This window comes from Acipenser ruthenus, chromosome 18 (genome assembly GCF_902713425.1).
Source record: "Acipenser ruthenus chromosome 18, fAciRut3.2 maternal haplotype, whole genome shotgun sequence".
Lineage (NCBI taxonomy): Eukaryota > Metazoa > Chordata > Actinopteri > Acipenseriformes > Acipenseridae > Acipenser > Acipenser ruthenus.
The window spans coordinates 22,373,183-22,392,776 of NC_081206.1; the positions used below are offsets into that span (position 1 = coordinate 22,373,183).

The 19,594-nt window shown below is 38.9% G+C and overlaps 3 protein-coding genes across 5 annotated transcripts in view; 2 read left to right on the top strand and 1 right to left on the bottom strand.

Annotated features, from left to right (window-relative positions):
• Positions 1–533: 533 nt before the first annotated feature.
• Positions 534–3,724, bottom strand: LOC117963877 (rho-related GTP-binding protein RhoU-like). Its single transcript, XM_034905416.2, has 3 exons — positions 3,347–3,724; positions 2,761–2,819; positions 534–2,140 (listed from the first exon to the last, which is right to left on the bottom strand). Exons 1-3 carry the CDS (start codon positions 3,549–3,551, stop codon positions 1,694–1,696), a joined length of 711 nt encoding a protein of 236 aa, XP_034761307.1. The 5' UTR covers positions 3,552–3,724; the 3' UTR covers positions 534–1,693.
• A 2,679-nt stretch (positions 3,725–6,403) lies between these two features.
• Positions 6,404–13,537, top strand: LOC131698661 (vacuolar protein sorting-associated protein 18 homolog). Its single transcript, XM_058991562.1, has 5 exons — positions 6,404–6,826; positions 7,686–7,827; positions 8,211–8,302; positions 8,608–10,478; positions 10,912–13,537. Exons 1-5 carry the CDS (start codon positions 6,721–6,723, stop codon positions 11,638–11,640), a joined length of 2,940 nt encoding a protein of 979 aa, XP_058847545.1. The 5' UTR covers positions 6,404–6,720; the 3' UTR covers positions 11,641–13,537.
• A 2,076-nt stretch (positions 13,538–15,613) lies between these two features.
• LOC117422997 (chromatin-remodeling ATPase INO80-like) overlaps positions 15,614–19,594 on the top strand; it is a 46,784-nt gene continuing 42,803 nt past the window's right edge. For 2 of the 3 annotated variants that reach the window (XM_058991563.1, XM_058991565.1), the window contains exons 1-3: positions 15,614–15,789; positions 18,920–19,106; positions 19,346–19,524. In XM_058991563.1, the coding sequence (XP_058847546.1) occupies positions 18,964–19,106; positions 19,346–19,524 (322 nt within the window). In that variant the 5' untranslated portion in view covers positions 15,614–15,789; positions 18,920–18,963. The remainder of the gene's footprint in view (positions 15,790–18,919; positions 19,107–19,345; positions 19,525–19,594) is intronic. The other variant, XM_058991564.1, reaches the window with a different exon arrangement.

Below are 19,594 nucleotides of genomic sequence, written 5' to 3' on the forward strand. Positions count from 1 at the left end.
CCAATAAAAAATGTAATAAAAGTTAAAAGCCTCCAGTTAAGATCTTCTTTTGTTGAAGTGATTTGATACTTATGTGTGGGTGAAGCAAAATATTGTAAATCAATTTGAGAGGAAAGGAAAGACAACCAACTCAGGACCATTGTATCCTCAATGTCCTTTTGTTAGAAATGTGGATATTTGAATTGAGGCGTTTGAGTAAATGCATAGTTATACTGTTATGCTTCTTCATTATCTATTATCTATAAAATTAATATATCTGCATATGCCGTTTCAAATGAAACATTCAATAAAATTGGTCGCACCAACTAAAAAAATATATATTTTCTGGGAGTAATATTTAAAACAAAAAAATAATGTTGTCTTTTTGTTTTAATTGGATTAGCTTCTGTATACTGTGTATATTGTACAAACCAAAAATCTATAAGGATATGATGAAAAAGTTAATAAAACCATTTTGTGATGATACACAGTAAGTTTCAACGGTCACTGAAACAGCTTATTAAAATTCAATGCACTTCACACAAAGGCAGCTATTAAGATTTTTCATATTTATTTGTTCAGCAATTCATACATAAAAAAAACACATATGAACCTGCTTTAAATGCAGAGTTTTGAGTGTACAGGGGGGAGAACAGCAATGAAACTGGGAATATGAAACATTGTTTATAACATCAAAAAAACAATAACAAATAAAAGCTTCCACTAGAAGCAATAATGCATTATTTACATTCTAACAGCTATTAACTGTTAAGGTCCTTATATCTATGTTAAATAATAGGAAAATGGAGCATCACCTAATATATGACACATTAACATTCATGGATGTGGTTTCCATACAGCATTGCTGTGGTGCACAAATACCATGATAGATAACTGATCTGAAGGGCACTGCATTGGAATGAGATTATAAATAATTGTATTATATATATATATATATATATATATATATATATATATATATATATATATATATATATATATATATATATATATTACTGGTTTTAGCTTTCAAGTTGACAATAGTCTGAATAGTTAATTCTAAAGACTGCTCACGTATATGCCCCTTTTTACTCTTTCATAGCAGGTGTGGCCAACGATTGGTCTCTACGGTTGGTCTCTAAGCTGAGATGGGTGTTGAAAAACTATGGTTAGCAAACAAACAAATATAATTCACTCCCTGGGCCTTTAACCCCAGCCTTTAATATAGTCATGCACTTTGTAAAGCTGTACATTTCAAATGACTTATTACCCTTCCCATTAGAATTCAATCTATACAAACATGTGTGAATGCTGGGAATCAAGACTTGGGAAAATTGCAGAAACCCAAAGACTTAAAGTGCAATTGTATCAGCAGAGTGATAAAACAACAAGAGCGCTGCTGAAGTAAAAGGCCCCTTGGCACCATATGTTTATGTTCACACTAAGATTTGCAATGGCCATTTACAGCAGTTTGGTTTCAGTAAAGACATTTTCTGTCCACCTGAACCAAAGTGTTTGTGTTGCAGCTTAAGGATGTAATCCAATCTTGCTGATCTTCAACTGCCAACCCAGAGAACAATGGTCCGTGAATCACATCCTTCAAGAGGCCCTGGTGGTGATGATCACCAACGTTCTCCTAAATTAAAATGTTAGTTTATCAATCCATTTTATAATAAGTTAATAAGAAGTTAAAGTCTTCTTTTTTCGGAAGAGATCAGACAAAACAGAAAAATTTCTTCCACCCACCCTTGGAGAGGGTTTTCATCTTGTGCGTGTCCATTTTGAGTTTCTTTTCTTGCCGGGCTTTGTGCTTTATTGCAGCAAAGATTGCTGTGTCGAACACTTCTTTCAAGTTTTTCTGGGTCAAGGCAGAACACTCCACATAGTCCTGAGCCCGGATCTTCTCTACTAGACTTCGGGCTCGAGAGGCATGGACGGGTTTAACCCGAATTCGGTCCAGGTTGATAAGAACGTTGACGTCGTGTCTGAGGTCTGTCTGCGTTCCAACAAGTATGATGGGCGTGGAGGGGCTGTACGCTCGGATTTCAGGAATCCATTTCTCTGTGATGTTTTGAAACGATGAAGGGTTTACAACACTGAAGCACACAATGAAAACATCTGTCCCAGGGTAGCAGAGGGAACGAAGGCAGTCAAACTCCTCCTACAAATAATAATACAAAGATATTGTAAAATGAGCTGGTAAGACACACTGAAAACAACAACACAACAAATATACAATGAAACATACTAAATAAAAATGTTGGGGTTTGGAAGACAACCATGGTAAAGACTGAAGATGCAGTGATTCTGGTTATTGTTTCCCTCAGCAAGACTGAACACATCCTATGAGGAACATGGTTTAGAAACGAGCAAATGGATATAAAGTTATTAGTTATCAAAACAATTTTCATAGATATCACTATTGGAATCTAATCTCCACTAATTAACCACCATATTATTAACTTTATTAACATTTGTACTGGTCCCCTTTTTTTTGCGGTGAGAATCAGGGTATGCAAATATTTGTTGTAGGTCATGTGGTCTGATTGAAGTGAATTTGAACTCACAGGAAGTGGTTATGGGCCAGGAAGCAATATAGCACTGGCTTTGAAAAATCTGCATATTCCAAACTGAAGTATTAAATACAAGCCACGAACCAACAGATTTTAAACAGAAGAAAAGGAGGGTTATTGATCATATTCACAGTACTAATAAACTGTGAGAGAGTGGATTTTCAATAAAACTGTGTATATAAACTGTTTCTATATCAACTATTCTCACCTGTCCAGCAGTATCACAGAGTTGAATCCGTACTGGGGTGTCATCAACTTGAACAAGCGCTGGGGGAAAAAAATAATAATAATAATTACATTACATTTTCTGGGTACTTTAAAAATACATTTAATCTCAAAACTAATAAACAGTGACTAACTCCAGGTTATAATTGTGTTTCTTATTCTGCTTTTTAGAGCTTTACCACATCAGTGGGGATTAGGAGAGATACAGGGATCAATGACAATCTCACCCGTTTATAAAAGTTACTTATTACATTGTTATAAAAAAACAAAATAACAATAATAATAAAATGCTGCACTATATTGACTGTTGGTCTAAAAGTTTAACAGCGTTTTTACGTTTCAGATACATTTTCAAAACCAGTAATAAAACATGTAAAATAGATGAAAGTGCCCAGATAGGTTCTAATTTATGCAATTCCCACGCTCTCTGAACATGTTTCTGCATTGACGTTTGACGTTTGTCCTTTTTCAGTGTTTTTTTTTTAAATGTTTATTTGAGCAAAAGCCTATTAATGCATGAATTAAGAAAAAAAAACTGCACTAAATGAATTAGTTGTTTGGATACTTACCAGAGAAAGTGTCAAATGCAGTTGGCAGGTATTCCGTTGGGTATCCATTGGTGGTGTAACTGACAATTAGACTGGTCTTCCCTACGGCACCATCCCCAACTAGAACGCATTTAATTTCATGGTTGACGGTACCTTTTTGACCATGAGATGTAGTCATCGGTGGGATCCTTCTTTCCTCGCACTGGTATTCCATTTGCGGTGGCATATTTTTAAAAAAGTATTGTGACTGATAGTGTTTTTCTCCGAGGTTAATTGCCCACAAAAGTCGATTTTTCTGTATGACTTCAGCTCGAAAGCTCTCCTATTGCGTACCATGGATTAAGCACTACTTTCTCAGTCTCTGATCAGTTGTCGTCTGTAACGCCGCTGCAAGCAGTTCTCACTTGAGTACAACTTTCTGATCAAACAGGTTGTCATTTGCATGACCGCTCCCAAGAGCAGGAAGGTAACCCGATATCGTCGTCACACTCCTGACAATTGTCCAATCCACAAACTTTACATTCTCTTTCAATAAACAAAATTACCCGACAAATACACATTATAAATGCCTAATTGCTTCACACAGGATTTTTTAAATGGTATTTCTCACGTGTACCGCCATGTTTCACATTATATGATATGGTATGATTGTATTTAATAATAATGGTATTGTATTCGTTTCTAAAAGTAAATACAATACAGTATATGGAGTATGTCTATTTCACATGTTCCTGCTTTACTGTATATTATTTTATTTTCCCTCAATGCTGGCCAGCTCTGTCCCTTATAAAAGCGTATCATGGCTTTTTTTTTTTTTTTTTTTTTTTGCAGTTTTCCCATGGTTATGCTCTGCATACCAGTTTACCATGGTTTACCTTTTTGTATATGCTTTACCATACCTGTAATTTACAATGCTTGCCTATGCTTTACCATGCTTTCAATTTGTTATGCTTCTACTATGGTAAACGAAAGAGATGTACCATACAATCAGTCAGTCACGATTTAACATCATCACAACGCATCGTTTGAATAGGTCCACTATAAGTGTTTTTATGAGGGTAAATCTGCGTGGTAATTTTGATTTTCTGGGGGTTTTAACATACTTTTCAGTGCATTTCAATTATTTCCTATGTTTAATTTTCCATTTACCATGCTCAACTACACTCACTGTATACCACCACAAGCTTTTATAAGGGCTAATAGTATTTTGTGCGTAGAAGTATTCAATTAACTTCTACGCCTTTTACAAAGTTCATGCAATAAACAGAACTTGTGAACTGGCATGTGTTTGGCTTAAATGAACCTATCATAACAGTGCTCTGTATTCAATCCTCTGAATGGTCTGCAGATTTTCTTATTCTTTATTTCTTTATCAAATATTTCTCTTGTGACTTTAGTCCAAAAGAAAGGCCATGAACCACACTTTCTATAATTAAACCTCTGTATATTTTACTTTTACCTGACACACCAAAATACATTATATTTATTTTTTATATTGCAGCAGGGTTATTTATCTTAAAGGAAGGGGCCTTTTCAATACAATTTAATAAAGGGAAAATGGAAAATCCATCCCAATGATACGGGTGACAGTCAGATAAGATGCTGCCAGCGGGCGCCATAAAAGCTCCCTCTCACACCTCAACCCTAACCCTAACCCTTCCCCTCACACCTCAACCCTAACCCTAACCCTTCCCCTCACACCTCAACCTTAACCCTAACCCTTCCCCTCACACCTCAACCCTAACCCTAACCCTTCCTCTCACACCTCAACCCTAACCCTAACCCTTCCTCTCACACCTCAACCCTAACCCTAACCCTTCTCCTCACACCTCAACCCTAACCCTAACCCTTCTCCTCACACCTCAGCCCTAACCCTAACCCTTCCCCTCACACCTCAACCTTAACCCTAACCCTTCCCCTCACACCTCAACCTTAACCCTAACCCTTCCCCTCACACCTCAACCCTAACCCTTCTCCTCACACCTCAACCCTAACCCTAACCCTTCCCCTCACACCTCAACCCTAACCCTAACCCTTCTCCTCACACCTCAACCTTAACCCTAACCCTTCCCCTCACACCTCAACCCTAACCCTAACCCTTCCCCTCACACCTCAACCTTAACCCTAACCCTTCCCCTCACACCTCAACCCTAACCCTAACCCTTCCCCTCACACCTCAACCTTAACCCTAACCCTAACCCTTCCCCTCACACCTCAACCTTAACCTTAACCCTTCCCCTCACACCTCAACCCTAACCCTAACCCTTCTCCTCACACCTCAACCCTAACCCTAACCCTTCCCCTCACACCTCAACCCCAACTGCTGTCTCCTGCCCTGGTAGCACAGACCACCAATTATTGTTGAATTATTATTCAGACTATGTTCACTGAGAGCTAATGCTTGTCGAAACTGCGTTAGTCAAATCAAAATGAATACCAAAAAAAAAAAAAGACAAAAAGCTAATCGACCCAGGCCGTGTATTATTTTCTTTATCTGCATGTGAAAGTAATCTAATTATAGCTAGTCAACATTGAACTAAGTCTTGGGTTGTAGATTTAATTACCTGTATGACACACACACACACACACACACACACACACACACACACACACACACACACATATAATGTATGTGTGTGTACATCAACATGAGAACATGACTATAATGTAATAGGAATAATACGTTGATAAAGAATGCACTCTTAATCATAATTTCCCTATGCTTGTAATATGCTTTACTGCACTCTGCTGTATGTTTGCCATTACATGAAGTAGTAGGGATTCTTTTAAGTCTTTACAAATATTCCAACATTATTTATCAATAGCATTTTATATGCATCTTTCTTTTTCAAAGGGCTGCGCACAATAATGGTAGTTCTGTTATTTTTTTAATGAAATATAATAGATTAAATTATGCAATCAAATTGCTCCTCGACTTTAATCATTGTACACAGTTAATCAGATCAATCGTTCCTTTTGAGAGCAACTAAGAGAACTGTATTCAGACTGTATTGATATCACGGCTCCCTCTAGTGGTGCAATAATTTTATGTCTTTGCTTTTTTCATGATTATCATGTGATCCCTGTCGGTCAGCTGATATGAGTTGCTACTGTCATTCACAATCTTCATGAACAGAACCTGATAACAGAAGACCCCGTAGAATTTGAATTAGAGTTTCGGGATAGTAATCGCATTCCGAATTACTGCGAACAATCGGCTGTGCAAGGCTCGGTCGGTCTGTCAGAAAGATAATTGTATAAGAAGACACTGAGGAAGGGGAAGTCGTTCGCAACCGATTCCCCAAGTAATGCTAATTATTAATAAAGGCCTGCACTTCCGCACGCGTTAAGTTGTGTTATTTTTATTTGGATTTGTTCAAAACTAGGCTATCCCCATGGCTTCAATACTTGATGAATACGAGGACTCTCAGATCATTCGGCACCCATCGCAGCAGCAGCATACCCGCCTTTCAGCATCTAACATTGGGATTACACACTCAGGTAAACCGGGGGATCAGGGCCTGCATCCATGAATACTGGGGGTGGCAGGCAGCTTGCATAAGGTGTAGTAAATGTGGGGTATCATTTTGGGGTATAAAATATTGTGCCACAATTAGTCAAATAAAAAGTAAAATAAAACACGGATTTTTGTGATGTCATTTATGACATAATTACATGCAAAATCTAGTTTTGAAGTGTCATCAAACTTCTACAAATGAAGCAAGTAACGGTACTAGTACTTGGTTCAGCTGCTTGCTTGCTGGTGATTTTTACTGATGCTGTAACCGTGAAAAGCAACACAATGGCTCGGATTGACAGAATGATTGCCATGGTACTTTGCACTGGTTACTACCTGTAGCTATCAAACGAAAACCAGATGTTTAAACTTGGAATCACACTATTCCCTCACCCGCTTTATATAAATTTACCAATGATAATGTTATTATGTGATCTATAAACATGTGATGAATAATTTAAATGCATTTTTAGTCACTGATTTCATAAGTCCTGAATTACAGTAGCTAGATAAATACATGTTATTGTCTACAGGACTTTGAAGAGACACAGCTTTGACTATAGAACCCCTGATCTACAGTAAATATGATTTTGCATCTTAATTCCTCTTTGTGAAGTAATTGCAGTTTCACTGTATCTTTCAATCTGCTTGCTGACTTGAAAGTGAAGCTTTATGAGAGCTGGGCCAGACTGGCATGATAGCTGTGACTTGAGGCTCAATAGAAAGTAGAGAATCAGACCATAGCGGAGAATTCCAATTCCAGTGATCAATCTTGTAAGTAAATTTAATAATTAAATTCTGAAGTGCCTAAGCAAGCAGTGAACTGAAGTATTTTGTTTTCAGGATTCGTAAATGCCAGATTGGAGGAAGAGAAGCCGATATTCAATAAGCAGAGGATTGACTTTTCTCCCCCTGAGAAGATTAACCACTTTGCAGTCTGCAATAACCAACTTTGTATGAGCCTTGGGAAAGACACCCTGCTGAGGTAGGAACCTTTAGATCTTTCTGCTTGTATTTACAATTGGCGTAGTTTACAAGCACTGTACTTCTAGTGGTACCTTGCTTACAATATGGTGTGGGTGAACATCTCATTGTCTCATTAAACAACAAAATGTAAATAAGCTGGCTAGAGTGTTTTAATAGATCAGTATTTAGGGGTGCTGTGCTGAAATATGCAGGCTTAAATATGAAAATGAATTAGGTATACTCTGCTTTTATATTATGAAGCTGATGTGAAGAGAATATGCTTTTGGTTTATTTACACAATATTTGTATGTATGCCTGTATAATGTTTCATGATAAAGTAAGCTATAAAATGCATAAAAACTTGCATTGAAGTACCCTAATTCTGCAATTCATTTTTTGCAGGATTGATCTTGGAAAGCCTGATCAACCAAATCAGATTGAACTTGGACGTAAGGATGATGCAAAAGTACACAAGCTATTCTTGGATCCTACAGGTAGAACCGCAATGAGAGTTTTTGAATTTAATTATATGCGCTTCTAGCTGATTAGAAGTGTGAATCGGGTAGAATGGTTATTTTTAGGAATCAATTATCTAAGATGAATCTGGCTGTTTTAATGCAAAAATAGCTTCATCATAATCTCGCAATAGCAAGTCTCAAGAGATTGCATATCAGTATGGTCTCACATTAATTTCTTCTGTAGTTGCAGGGGGGTGGTGGGGAGGGAGGTAAGGTACCATTTGAGTAATGTAGAATTGACATAACAATGATTTGACACCCTGTGTTTTGATTTGCCTCAGGTTCCCATCTGCTGATCAGCCTAAATACAAACGAGTGTCTGTACCTGAACAGAAACACTCAGAAGGTGCGGAGCCTCTCACGATGGAAGGGTCATCTCATTGAGAGCATTGGCTGGAACAAGCTCCTGGGTACAGAGACCAACACATGGCCCATCCTGGTGGGCACCAGCCAGGGACAGATCTATGAAGCAGAGATCTCGACATCAGAAGGAAGCCTATTCAGTACCAACCCAGACCAGTATTTTAGACTGGTCTACACTTTAGATGAAGATGGCAAATCAGCCCCTGTTTGCTGTTTGGAGATTGAGCGGGGGGTCGGTTCGAAGTTCTTCATCATAGCGACCACGCGGAAGCGTCTGTTCCAGTTTGTCGGGAAAGTGCCAGAAGGTACAGAGCAGCAGGGCTTTAGTTCCATTTTCAGCCAAAACGCAGACCATTTCCCCAGCTTTCAGGAGTTTCCAGCCAATCTTGGCTTCAGCGAAATAGCGTTTTACACCCCCAAGCTGCGTACCTCGCCGCGATCATTTGCCTGGATGATGGGTAATGGAGTTTTATATGGAACACTGAACTATGCCCGTCCTGATTCTCTGTTAAGTGATGTTCAGGTTTGGGAGTATCCTCCGGATATCGATTTCAATTTCAACAAGCCCATTTCCATTGTCCTGACGCAATTCCATTTTCTGCTCTTGCTGCCTGATCGGGTGAAAGCTGTATGCATCTTAAATGGGCAGGTGGTTTACGAAGATGTCTTCCCAGACAAGTTTGGTTCCTTGAAAAAGATGAACAAAGACTCAGCTGGCGGGTTAGTGTGGATTTACACCGAGAAAGCTGTTTTCCGCTACCACATTCAGAGAGAGGCGCGAGATGTGTGGCAAATGTACATGAGCATGAGCAAGTTTGACTTGGCCAAAGAGTATTGCAAAGACAGGCCAGAGTGCCTTGACATTGTCTTGGCCAAAGAAGCTGAGCACTGCTTCCAGAATAAGAAATACCTGGAGAGTGCCAAGTGTTATGCACTGACGCAAAACTATTTTGAAGAGATCGCCTTAAAGTTCATTGATGCCAAGCAGGAGGATGCTTTGAAAGAATTCCTGATGAAGAAACTCAACAACCTGAAGCCCAGCGAGAAGACACAGATCACCCTCCTGGTCACCTGGCTTACGGAACTCTGCCTCAACAGGTTGGGCACCTTAGAAGGTGACGAGTCGAAACGCAGCATTTTCTTGGAGAGCAGAGAAGAGTTCCGCAAGTTCCTCAGCAGCTCCAAAATCAAAGAATGTCTGTACAATAACAGAACGACCATTTATGACCTTTTGGCCAGCCACGGAAATGTGGAAGACATGGTGTTCTTCTCTGTCATTATGCAGGACTATGAGCGTGTGATCTCCCACTATTGCCAGCATGATGACTACGAAGCAGCCCTGGAGGTGTTGTCTAAGCACCGCGATGAGAAGCTGTTCTACAAGTTCTCACCAGTCCTCATGCAACACATCCCCAAGAAGGTGGTAGATGCCTGGATCCAGATGGGGAAGAAACTAGACTCCAAGAATCTCATCCCTGCTCTGGTCAACTACAGCCAGATTGGCAGTACAGAGCAGATCAATGAGACCATACGCTACATGGAGTTTTGTGTATATGAGCTGGCTGTAACGGAAGAGGCAATCCACAACTACCTGCTGTCTCTCTATGCCAAGTACAAGCCAGAGTCTTTGCTTTTGTACCTGGAGCAGACTGGAACGCACTCTTCAGATATTCACTATGACCTCAAGTACGCCTTGCGTCTGTGTGCTGAACATGGGCATCATAAGGCCTGCGTGCACGTCTATAAGATAATGGAACTGTATGAGGAGGCAGTGGATCTGGCATTGCAGGTACAGTATGAGGCATTATTATTATTATTATTATTATTATTATTATTATTATTATTATTATTATTATTATTATTATTATTATTATTATTGATATTTAAGTTTATCCATTTGAAAAAATAATATTGATAGTAGTAATATTATTATACTACTTATTTACACAGAACCCCTGAAATACCAGTATGCAATATGCAACAACAAAAAAAGTGGCTACATTTAGCAATTTTTATTTAATCAAAAGAAATTCATACCAACAAAAGTGATGAGTCTTTTTACATTTACAATTGTTCAGTGCTTTCTGGTTCCCCAATATTGGGTTTTATAATTTTTCCATGTAGCTGTCTCCAGCTAGCCTTCAGCTAAATCCACTCTTAATGATGGAGATGCGTGTTGATGTAATATTTGCTTGCTTGCTTTCATGTTTGTTTCACTGCAGGTAGATGTGGACCTGGCCAAATCCTGTGCAGACCTGCCGGAGGATGACGAGGAACTGCGGAAGAAGCTGTGGCTGAAGATCGCCCGCCACGTGGTGCAGGAGGAGAAGGACGTGAAGAAAGCCATGAACTGCCTCTCCAGCTGCAACCTGCTCAAGATTGAAGACATCCTGCCCTTCTTCCCAGATTTCGTCACCATTGACCACTTCAAGGAGGCCATCTGCAACTCGCTGGAGGAGTACAACAAACACATCGAGGAGCTCAAGCAGGAGATGGAAGAAGCCACCGAGAGTGCCAAGCGGATTCGAGAGGACATCCAGGAGATGAGGAACAAGTACGGTGTTGTCGAGTCTCAGGAGAAATGCGCTGCCTGTGACTTTCCCCTGCTCAACCGCCCATTTTACCTATTCCTGTGCAGCCACATGTTCCATTATGACTGCCTCCTTCAAGAGGTCAGCCCCCACCTGTCTGCTTACAAGCACAGCAAGCTGGAGGAACTCCAAAAGAAGCTGTTGACCACCAGCCAGCCCACCAAGTCCAGACATCGGCCGAAAGAGGAGGACACGGTAAGCCTGGGAAAAGGCCAGCTGAGCCGACAGCAGATCAAGTCAGACATTGATGACATCATTGCTGCAGAGTGCGTGTACTGTGGGGAGCTGATGATCAAGTCTATTGATAAGCCTTTTATTGACCCACAGAAGTATGAGGATGAAAAATCAAGCTGGCTGTAAAGATTGGTACAGCTGCATCCAGAATGGGGATGATTCTCACTAAGCTAAGGGCAAGTGCAGAACTATCTGCTAGGATGTACTGTGAAGTTTGCCTGTACTTAACTGCTGCATTGGTGTATAGCAAAACTGAAACCTACAACAGCACTTGTGAATATGTCTGCTCAGTTTGTGGTTGTAAGACAAGAATAGCATTTTCCTTCAAATATGTGTTTGTAAAGCACCTGGTTTCCTGAACAGAAACAGAAGTATACTAATTCTCTTCATAGAAGGTACAGCAGAAGTGGCAGCATTGAGAAATTAGAAAATGCACTAAATCTGCTTGAAAAATGTAAATCAATACATCTTTAATTAGTCACCCTGATAAATGTTTTTCAAACCATGCAAGTTTCTTTCACACCTACCTATCGATCTTCCTCAGCACTATCGTAGAGAGAACAATCTCTTGGGAGTATGTAGTTCAGTCTACATGTCTATCTTTGTTCACTCTGAGAGAGTGTTGATTGTGGTAACGGGAGGTATATTAGGAACTGAACTGAAACTGCCACAGATTTGTATAGATTTCCACCACTACTGACCTTTACTGGCTTTTTACAGGCTCCATCTCCAACTTCAATCCACTGAGCTACCCACCTCTCTTCCTCTTCATGTCCCCTTTGTAGATGAAGATGTGTAACAAAACATACAGTTCCACGCTGTAACCTCATTGCCATCCAGTTCAAATTGATGTTGGTTAAATGCTGCCTTCTAGTGTTATTGTACTCTTGCTTGGTTGAGCCCCTGTTTAAGCTCCAGACCGACTCCCTGTTTTCTTTTGTTGTATAATTCTATTTTAATGAGGAATAGACGTGAATAAAAGTCAGGGTGAGCAAATTAAAGTCAGGGTGAGCATTTGCAATGACAAAAACCAGTTTCATCACAAGGGTGTTCTCTTAGGTGAAGTGTTCTCTTAGGAGGTTCCTATACACGGTGACTAATGCACCCCTTTTAAAAGCCTTGAAGAGCATTAAGTATAACCCAACAATCACAAGTCTGTCAAATAAAGAATGATCTGGTTTGGAGTGTCTACAAACACTTCTGTTCGCTTTCATGCCTCTTTGTACGTGAAACACGATAAAATCCTAAAGGTCACTTTTCAGTTTTATTACCATGCAAACAGCTGTGTGATTGTGTTTCTGCTCCTACTGTCGAACCACACAGCACAAGGTAACCAGTGTATTACAGAAACGTATAATCAGCTAAATATCCTGCAGAAAACAGTGTGTATTCTTAAAGAAGTTAAAACCAAGGCTTTTGGTTTTCTTACTCTACCTTTTAGTTGCATTATCATTGAATCCCATTTTTTGTGTGGAATATCTCTTGGTTCTTTACCTGTTGCAGTTCCATTTGGTACCTAATCACTTCCTGTCAGGCCACTTTAGCTACTGCACAGGAATCTATAACTGTATTTGAAAAAACCTACATTGTGCTAAAAGTCAGAGAACTTCATCACAGCAGTAGTAATGTTACTAATAGGAGGTATTAATATGTTTTTAGAGCTTGAAAACCAACTTAATTAAAAACTATATATTAATTTTAATTCACAATTATTAAGCTTTTACAGTAGCTTTTCATGATTGAGTTTTTTTTTTCAAGGGGAATGGAATTCAAACTGAGGCTATGACATATCAGTCTTGTTTGTTACGTTATCACATATACTATAATGACTAATGCACTTACTTTTTTTGGTCATATTGAATTAAAGCCTGTAACACTGCTGAGTATGATGAAGTGATACTGTATCATTTTTGTGCAGGGAAGATGTTTTAATCAGCTGTTGCCACCCAAAAAAGCATTACATGGACTAAAATAATTGTGACTGTATTATCATCAGTACAAAATAAAATACTACATGACCTTAGACTTTTTTCCTTTCTACTTTATTTTCTGTATGTTTTGCAGCACAACAGTGTTTTTATTATCAAAAGAGGACATGGAATACAATACTGGTATACATACTGAAAAAAGAGAACTATAAAACAAGAAGGATAACTCAGGACATAATGTTCATACAGTCCCAGTCAACTGTATGTGGTTAAAGTTCTGGGCTTTTTAACCATTATTGTAGACTACATTTTAGATAGAGGCTTTATAAAGATCTTATTTTTGCTTTCAGAAGCTTTAAATACATATTGGATCCTATTCACAAAAAAAAAAAAACATGATGAATTAAATTATGTTTGAAGTCTGTAAAGTCATTTTACAACTGTTTAGGAGATGGTCAGAAGTTTATTCTAGGGTTTTAAAGAATGGTTTAGCCTAAGAGAATGTTGTTAAACAATTACAAAAAAAAACCATGTCTAATCAGAATGGCTACGTTGAACCAGTTCACGACTCACATGCCAAGATATTTTTACACAATGATCTTTTTTAAGTGATGTGCAGTCAGTTTTTTGGGGGTTTGATTAATTGATTTTTCAATGAATGTGTTTGCCAAGAATATTTCAGTTTGTAGCAGACCATGCAGCAGAGGTTGGATTTGGACAGTTGCTTCCTGGTTCACCTACTGGACACCCAGCTGGTAACACCTGCGGTTTTGATTAGATTAAGAGTGTAGACAACTATCAAGTTTTACTGTAAAAGGTGTTTAACCAGTTCTTGAATCAGCATCAGCCAGCAGCTTACAGGATGGAACAGTGCAGGTCATTCTTGTATATTCAATCAGGGCAAGGCACCAGCATGCTCTCCTTATGGAGAACAGGACCTTTGTTTAAATTATTCATTCAAAATGAAATACTCTTTATATCATACTGGCAGTGCATTGATTGAGCTTCAGAACAAATGGGAGAGTGCCCCCTACTCATCCTGTATGTAACACATTCAGTCATGAGTGAAAGGGATGTAATTGTGATAATAGCACTTTATATAAAATATTTACAATCACTGAACAAGTGATTTACTTTTTGGAATTTGGAATTGTTGGTTTACAAAGACACCATTCAATTGATTCAAAGTGTAATTGCATCTGGCATCCACAGAGAGCTGACATGGTTTTTAAAGTCATGGTGGGCCACCAGTAGTGACTTTTTTTAAACACTGCAATGCTTTTATTCCACCAGACAAAATTACGCTTTGTGTTATTTTCGCTGTATATAATTTTGCAATTGTATCAGTTCAGAACAGTTTGATGTGAAAATAAAATTAACACTGTAAAGTGTCTTTCACTAATGGTGAGATGTATATTTATTTTCTTTGGGATGTTATGCATCAAATTCAGGGAGATTTAAACAATGCTGGAAAAAAGAGTAGGTGGCTGACATGAGAAAGCAGTAGCAATTTCGGGTTGTTAAATAAATAAATAAATAAATAAATAAATAAATAAATAAATAAAGTGTGGAGTACTGGTTAGGGCTCTGGACTCTTGACCGGAGGGTTGTTGGTTCAATCCCAGGTGGGACACACTGCTGCTGTACCCTTGAGCAAGGTACTTTACCTAGATTGCTCCAGTAAAAACCCAACTGTAAATGGGTAACTGTATGTAAAAAATAATGTGATATCTTGTAACAATTGTAAGTCACTCTGGATAATGGTGTCTGCTAATAAATAAATAATAATAATAACTATAAATCACTAGCCGGCTGCCCAGATAAATATTTCATATTTATCAACAAACTAACTACGTTGCTTCAATTTCCTCATTTGAGCCAAACACCGCGAGAATTCTTGCTCAACGAAGTGGTTTTAGATCTGAAATACGTCATCTGCAGTTCGGCAATCTTCGTCGTTTTCAGACTTCACCAATAGAGTCCAGATGTTATAGATCTAAGAGGTTAAAAAAGTCATTAATATCAAGATTTACGTTGCTTTTATAATTACATACCATATATTTAGTGTTTGCTAGCTCTGAAATTAAACACCAGTGCCGGTGTGTATTTAAAGCTTGTTTCCCCTCTGTTTGCATCTCTGTGCTTGATTACAAGACCTGTTCCCTGCTCTCTCCTCGCCATGGCGCCGTGTCCCTGCTCTCTCAGTTACTGAAAGTGGCCGCCTCTCTGCTGCTGCCGGCCCAGCGATCACAGATTCGCTCGTTGCCCAGCACCGCCATTTTGGAGACAGAGAGGCAGGAGCCGGCAGTAGCTGAGAGAGAGAGAGAAAAGGGGACCGGGGCTTGAGGTGAGCGAGTGCTTATGTGGAGCATGGTGGGGGAGCGAAGGGGGAAGATGGCCGGGAGGGAGAAAGATTGTAAATGCGGGGACGGGAGAGCTGAGGCAGATGGTCTCTGCGTTAGGACGATAGGAGAAGGGAAAATATCCCGTTTAGGATCCAGGGCCTCGCAGGAAAAACGCGGAGGCCAAAACAGCACCTAATCCTAGATACCATTCGTATTTAATATTAGTGGTGGAGGCCTTAAAGCGACAGGACCTATTTCAATAACACCAGTTTTAAGTACTAAGTTTTTAGTGTGCAGGTGAAATGCAATCATTTGCTGTAAGGCCTATATTTAACCTTACAGCCTGAAACGTAAAAGGCCTCTGCCAGAGTCACTAAATTCTTGTTTCTAAATACCCCTGTACTAGATTATTCTCAAGAATCGACGTTCAGTAAATTATACAACATATTGTAATGTGATTGTGCCAAAGAAGTGTATTGAATAGAAATAAATAAAAAAACTCAAGGTGCAGTTTCACAGTTTAAATGTGAAAGTACTTTAGCATTGGCCCTTAACATAACGTTTTTCAGTAGGGGGCAATTCCTAAGATGTGCTACATAGAAAAGTGACAACTGAATTTATGCTGCAGGTTACCAATATACTGACCAGCGTTCCGGTTTTATTCTGCTAACCATGCAAACATACTCAGCAATCTGTAGTTGTGGGATTGGAGATAAATCAAAATCATACACTGTCACCAATGCAATATTTTGCAATATCTGTTTTGTATTATGAAAGCAACAGTCACTTTTTCCTCTCTGTCAAAATCATAATCAAAGCAGCTCACAGGCTTGGTGATTTCATGTAGTACTATAGGAATACAGATTATCAACTTGGTATTTTCCTGTTAGATGCAGTATTACTTATGATGAAAGTTTAAAAAAAAAAAACTTAAATGTACATACAGTGTACATTAACTTGCTAGTTTACAGTTTGTAGGTTCATTTAATATTTAAAAGTTGTCAGATGAATCTGATTTGAGCTGCTTACAGCTGTATTGTTTTAGAAATCAGTATGTGTTTCACGTTAATCGAGAGCAGTTCATGTAACTACAGTAAAACTGGTATTAGTTGGGCACACACAAGTTAGTGAGGTTGGGAGGAAGTTTTTTGTTGGTATGTACAACTACAGTACTTGGTAGAGCACAGACTGACCTTGACTTTGCCATGTGAAACATTAGTGATTTTTGCAGTCTTGAATACAGAAGCACATGCCAACTGGTCCCAGTCTTGGATATGGCCTTATATCATTTGTGTATGACCACAGTCTAGAAAGTAAACAATTTCATTAGTTATACAAGGGTTGTCTTGTTACTTATGAGTTAAAACAAATCAATTTGCCTACAAATGGCTGATTTACACAAAAGTGTGCACTGTACTACAGGTGGCAGTGTTTCTAATTATGTGACCAACCCTGGTATATCATCATATTGCAACACTGGGGAATTATTCAATAAAGGTTGAGGACAATTTATATGTCCGTTTTGGAATATATGTGGCCTGATCTATGTTTACAGTATTTTATTACCACATAAAAAGACTCTATATCATACAATACAATACAGCTTTTCATAGGTGGGAACAGTTAAAGGCAAATGTAAATTGAACAACTACAATAAATCTTATTTCCACAAGGCTATTCTATTACAAGAATAATGAAGACAGTTCTTGCCTTTTTTATCCTAGTATGTTCAAAGTGGGTAATAGGAGTTCCTTGTTAGACTTGGCACACACCACCGATGCATTGCAATTGAGATACTGCAGTATTAGGCAATAAAAAGCAGTCATTTTAGGACACAGTGCATTTTTTACGAACAACAATATAAAATACTGCAATATTAGTATTACAAGGCCAGTCCTTAAACATGTAGTTTGTTGCGCTGATAAGTCATTAAAATCAGACATTGGCAAGCCCTAAATGGTAGCGATGATGGTAAATTCTAATGCACATTTACTTTAAACATAAAAGTCTTGCACTTATTATTAATCTCATTTTATTGTGATGATTTATCTGTCCGAGGTTACATGCCAAGTAATAGCTCTGCGCTTATTTATTTAGCTTCTTACATTTCTTCATGTAGGAGCGCTGACATGAGAAAGATAATGGAAATCGTTACTTGTGAGGGATGGATCAGCATGCCTTTTATAGCTGGCTAAATTCACACAAATATTAACCCATATAATAAAGTATTTCATATTAACCCTATCCCTAAATCCACTCCTAGACACAACCCACAAGTACATTATATTGCTTTTCCCCTGATGAATGTTTCCATGCGCAGAAGCCAAGTGCTTGCCTTTTTGTTGGTGAAGGAACACTGGTCATCCTAACGTGCTCTGGGTTTGTGTTGTGTCCGTAACATTATTTGGGATAATGTTCTCAATACTTCAAGGCAGAGAAAACTATTAGCAATTTTCTACATACGCCTGCATATTAGGCCTTCTAATCTTCAATATATAAACCTGTGTAAGAGATATAATGGAGATTTACATACGTGTGCCACACAGGTGACAGGTGTGCCCTCTCTGCCATTCACTTTCACTGGGATTTCAGATCCTGTTATCCAGATATCCAGACTGTACAGTGTTAAACAAACGTCACAAAGGGGCACAGAATGGCAACAGTGTCCTGATGCCACACTTAAATCAGTACATAACTTCCTCTTTTATTTGTTTTAAACCAGGACCTCAGTAAAGGAACAAATAATAGAATAGCACAACTAGGGGATGCATCAGTTGTACTTGTAATTGAGACAGCTGCCTCCTTGCTAACTTCTTATCAGATTATATCCAATCAGGAGATGTTAATCTTATACACTATATCACTTAAATACCCAACACATTGTGACATAATATCCCTAGGCCCCACCAGTATTAGAACATCTGTGAAGAAATACAAAACTAAAATGCATGAAAGAAAAAAAGGTTCCTTTTCTTAAGTGGGTTCATGCACTTGTCTTTTATTTTTCTGTTATTTCATCCAAAGTGGGTATTGTTGACATTCCTAATTATTGCACAATTTATGTATAACAGTTGTAATACTCTGCGTTTCTCAGGTCTTATTTGTGTGTATGAGATTCTGTTTTTCTTGCAGCAGTGCAGTTTAAAGCCCACACTTGGGTGTGAGAGAAGTGTTCTATGGCCTCAGAGTTAGATGAAGTGGAAGATGGTGGCTGTTCGGAACTGGCAAGACCTCTTCATCTGCAGTATTTGGAACGAGCCCTAAAGCTAGACACCTTCCTACGACAGACTGCAACTTTCTTCAACAAAAATGTCTCAAGGTAAAACTTCAAGACTGCTTGCACCCAGTTTGAACATAAAGACTGATGAAAAATCTTTCTTTTGCATTTTTACATATAAGGAAAGCCAAGATATGAGGTGTATGCCAATAGGGGTCTGTTAGGCCTACCACTTAAGCCTACCATGTAAATTGAGACATGGTGCTCACGCTATTGGCCTCAATTCGTATTTATTTGATTAGGAATATTGTCCCTGACTGCTCAATGTTAATGATTTTCAGTGACGATAGTGATGACGGTTTGGATATGGGTTCCTCCCTGGCCCACTCGGACCCCTGCCCTCTACTGAGAGTCAAAGAGGAGCCTGTGGACCCGGAGGAGGAGGGCGTGGAGCCCTGCGGAGCAGCCGAGCCTGGGGTCCGGCCAGAAACCAGCTCACTCAACGGAGCTCTGCATCAGGGTAGGACAGAGCCGGCTGCTGCACAAGCTGCTACACGGTTCACTGCTTTATACCTCAAATGAATACATAA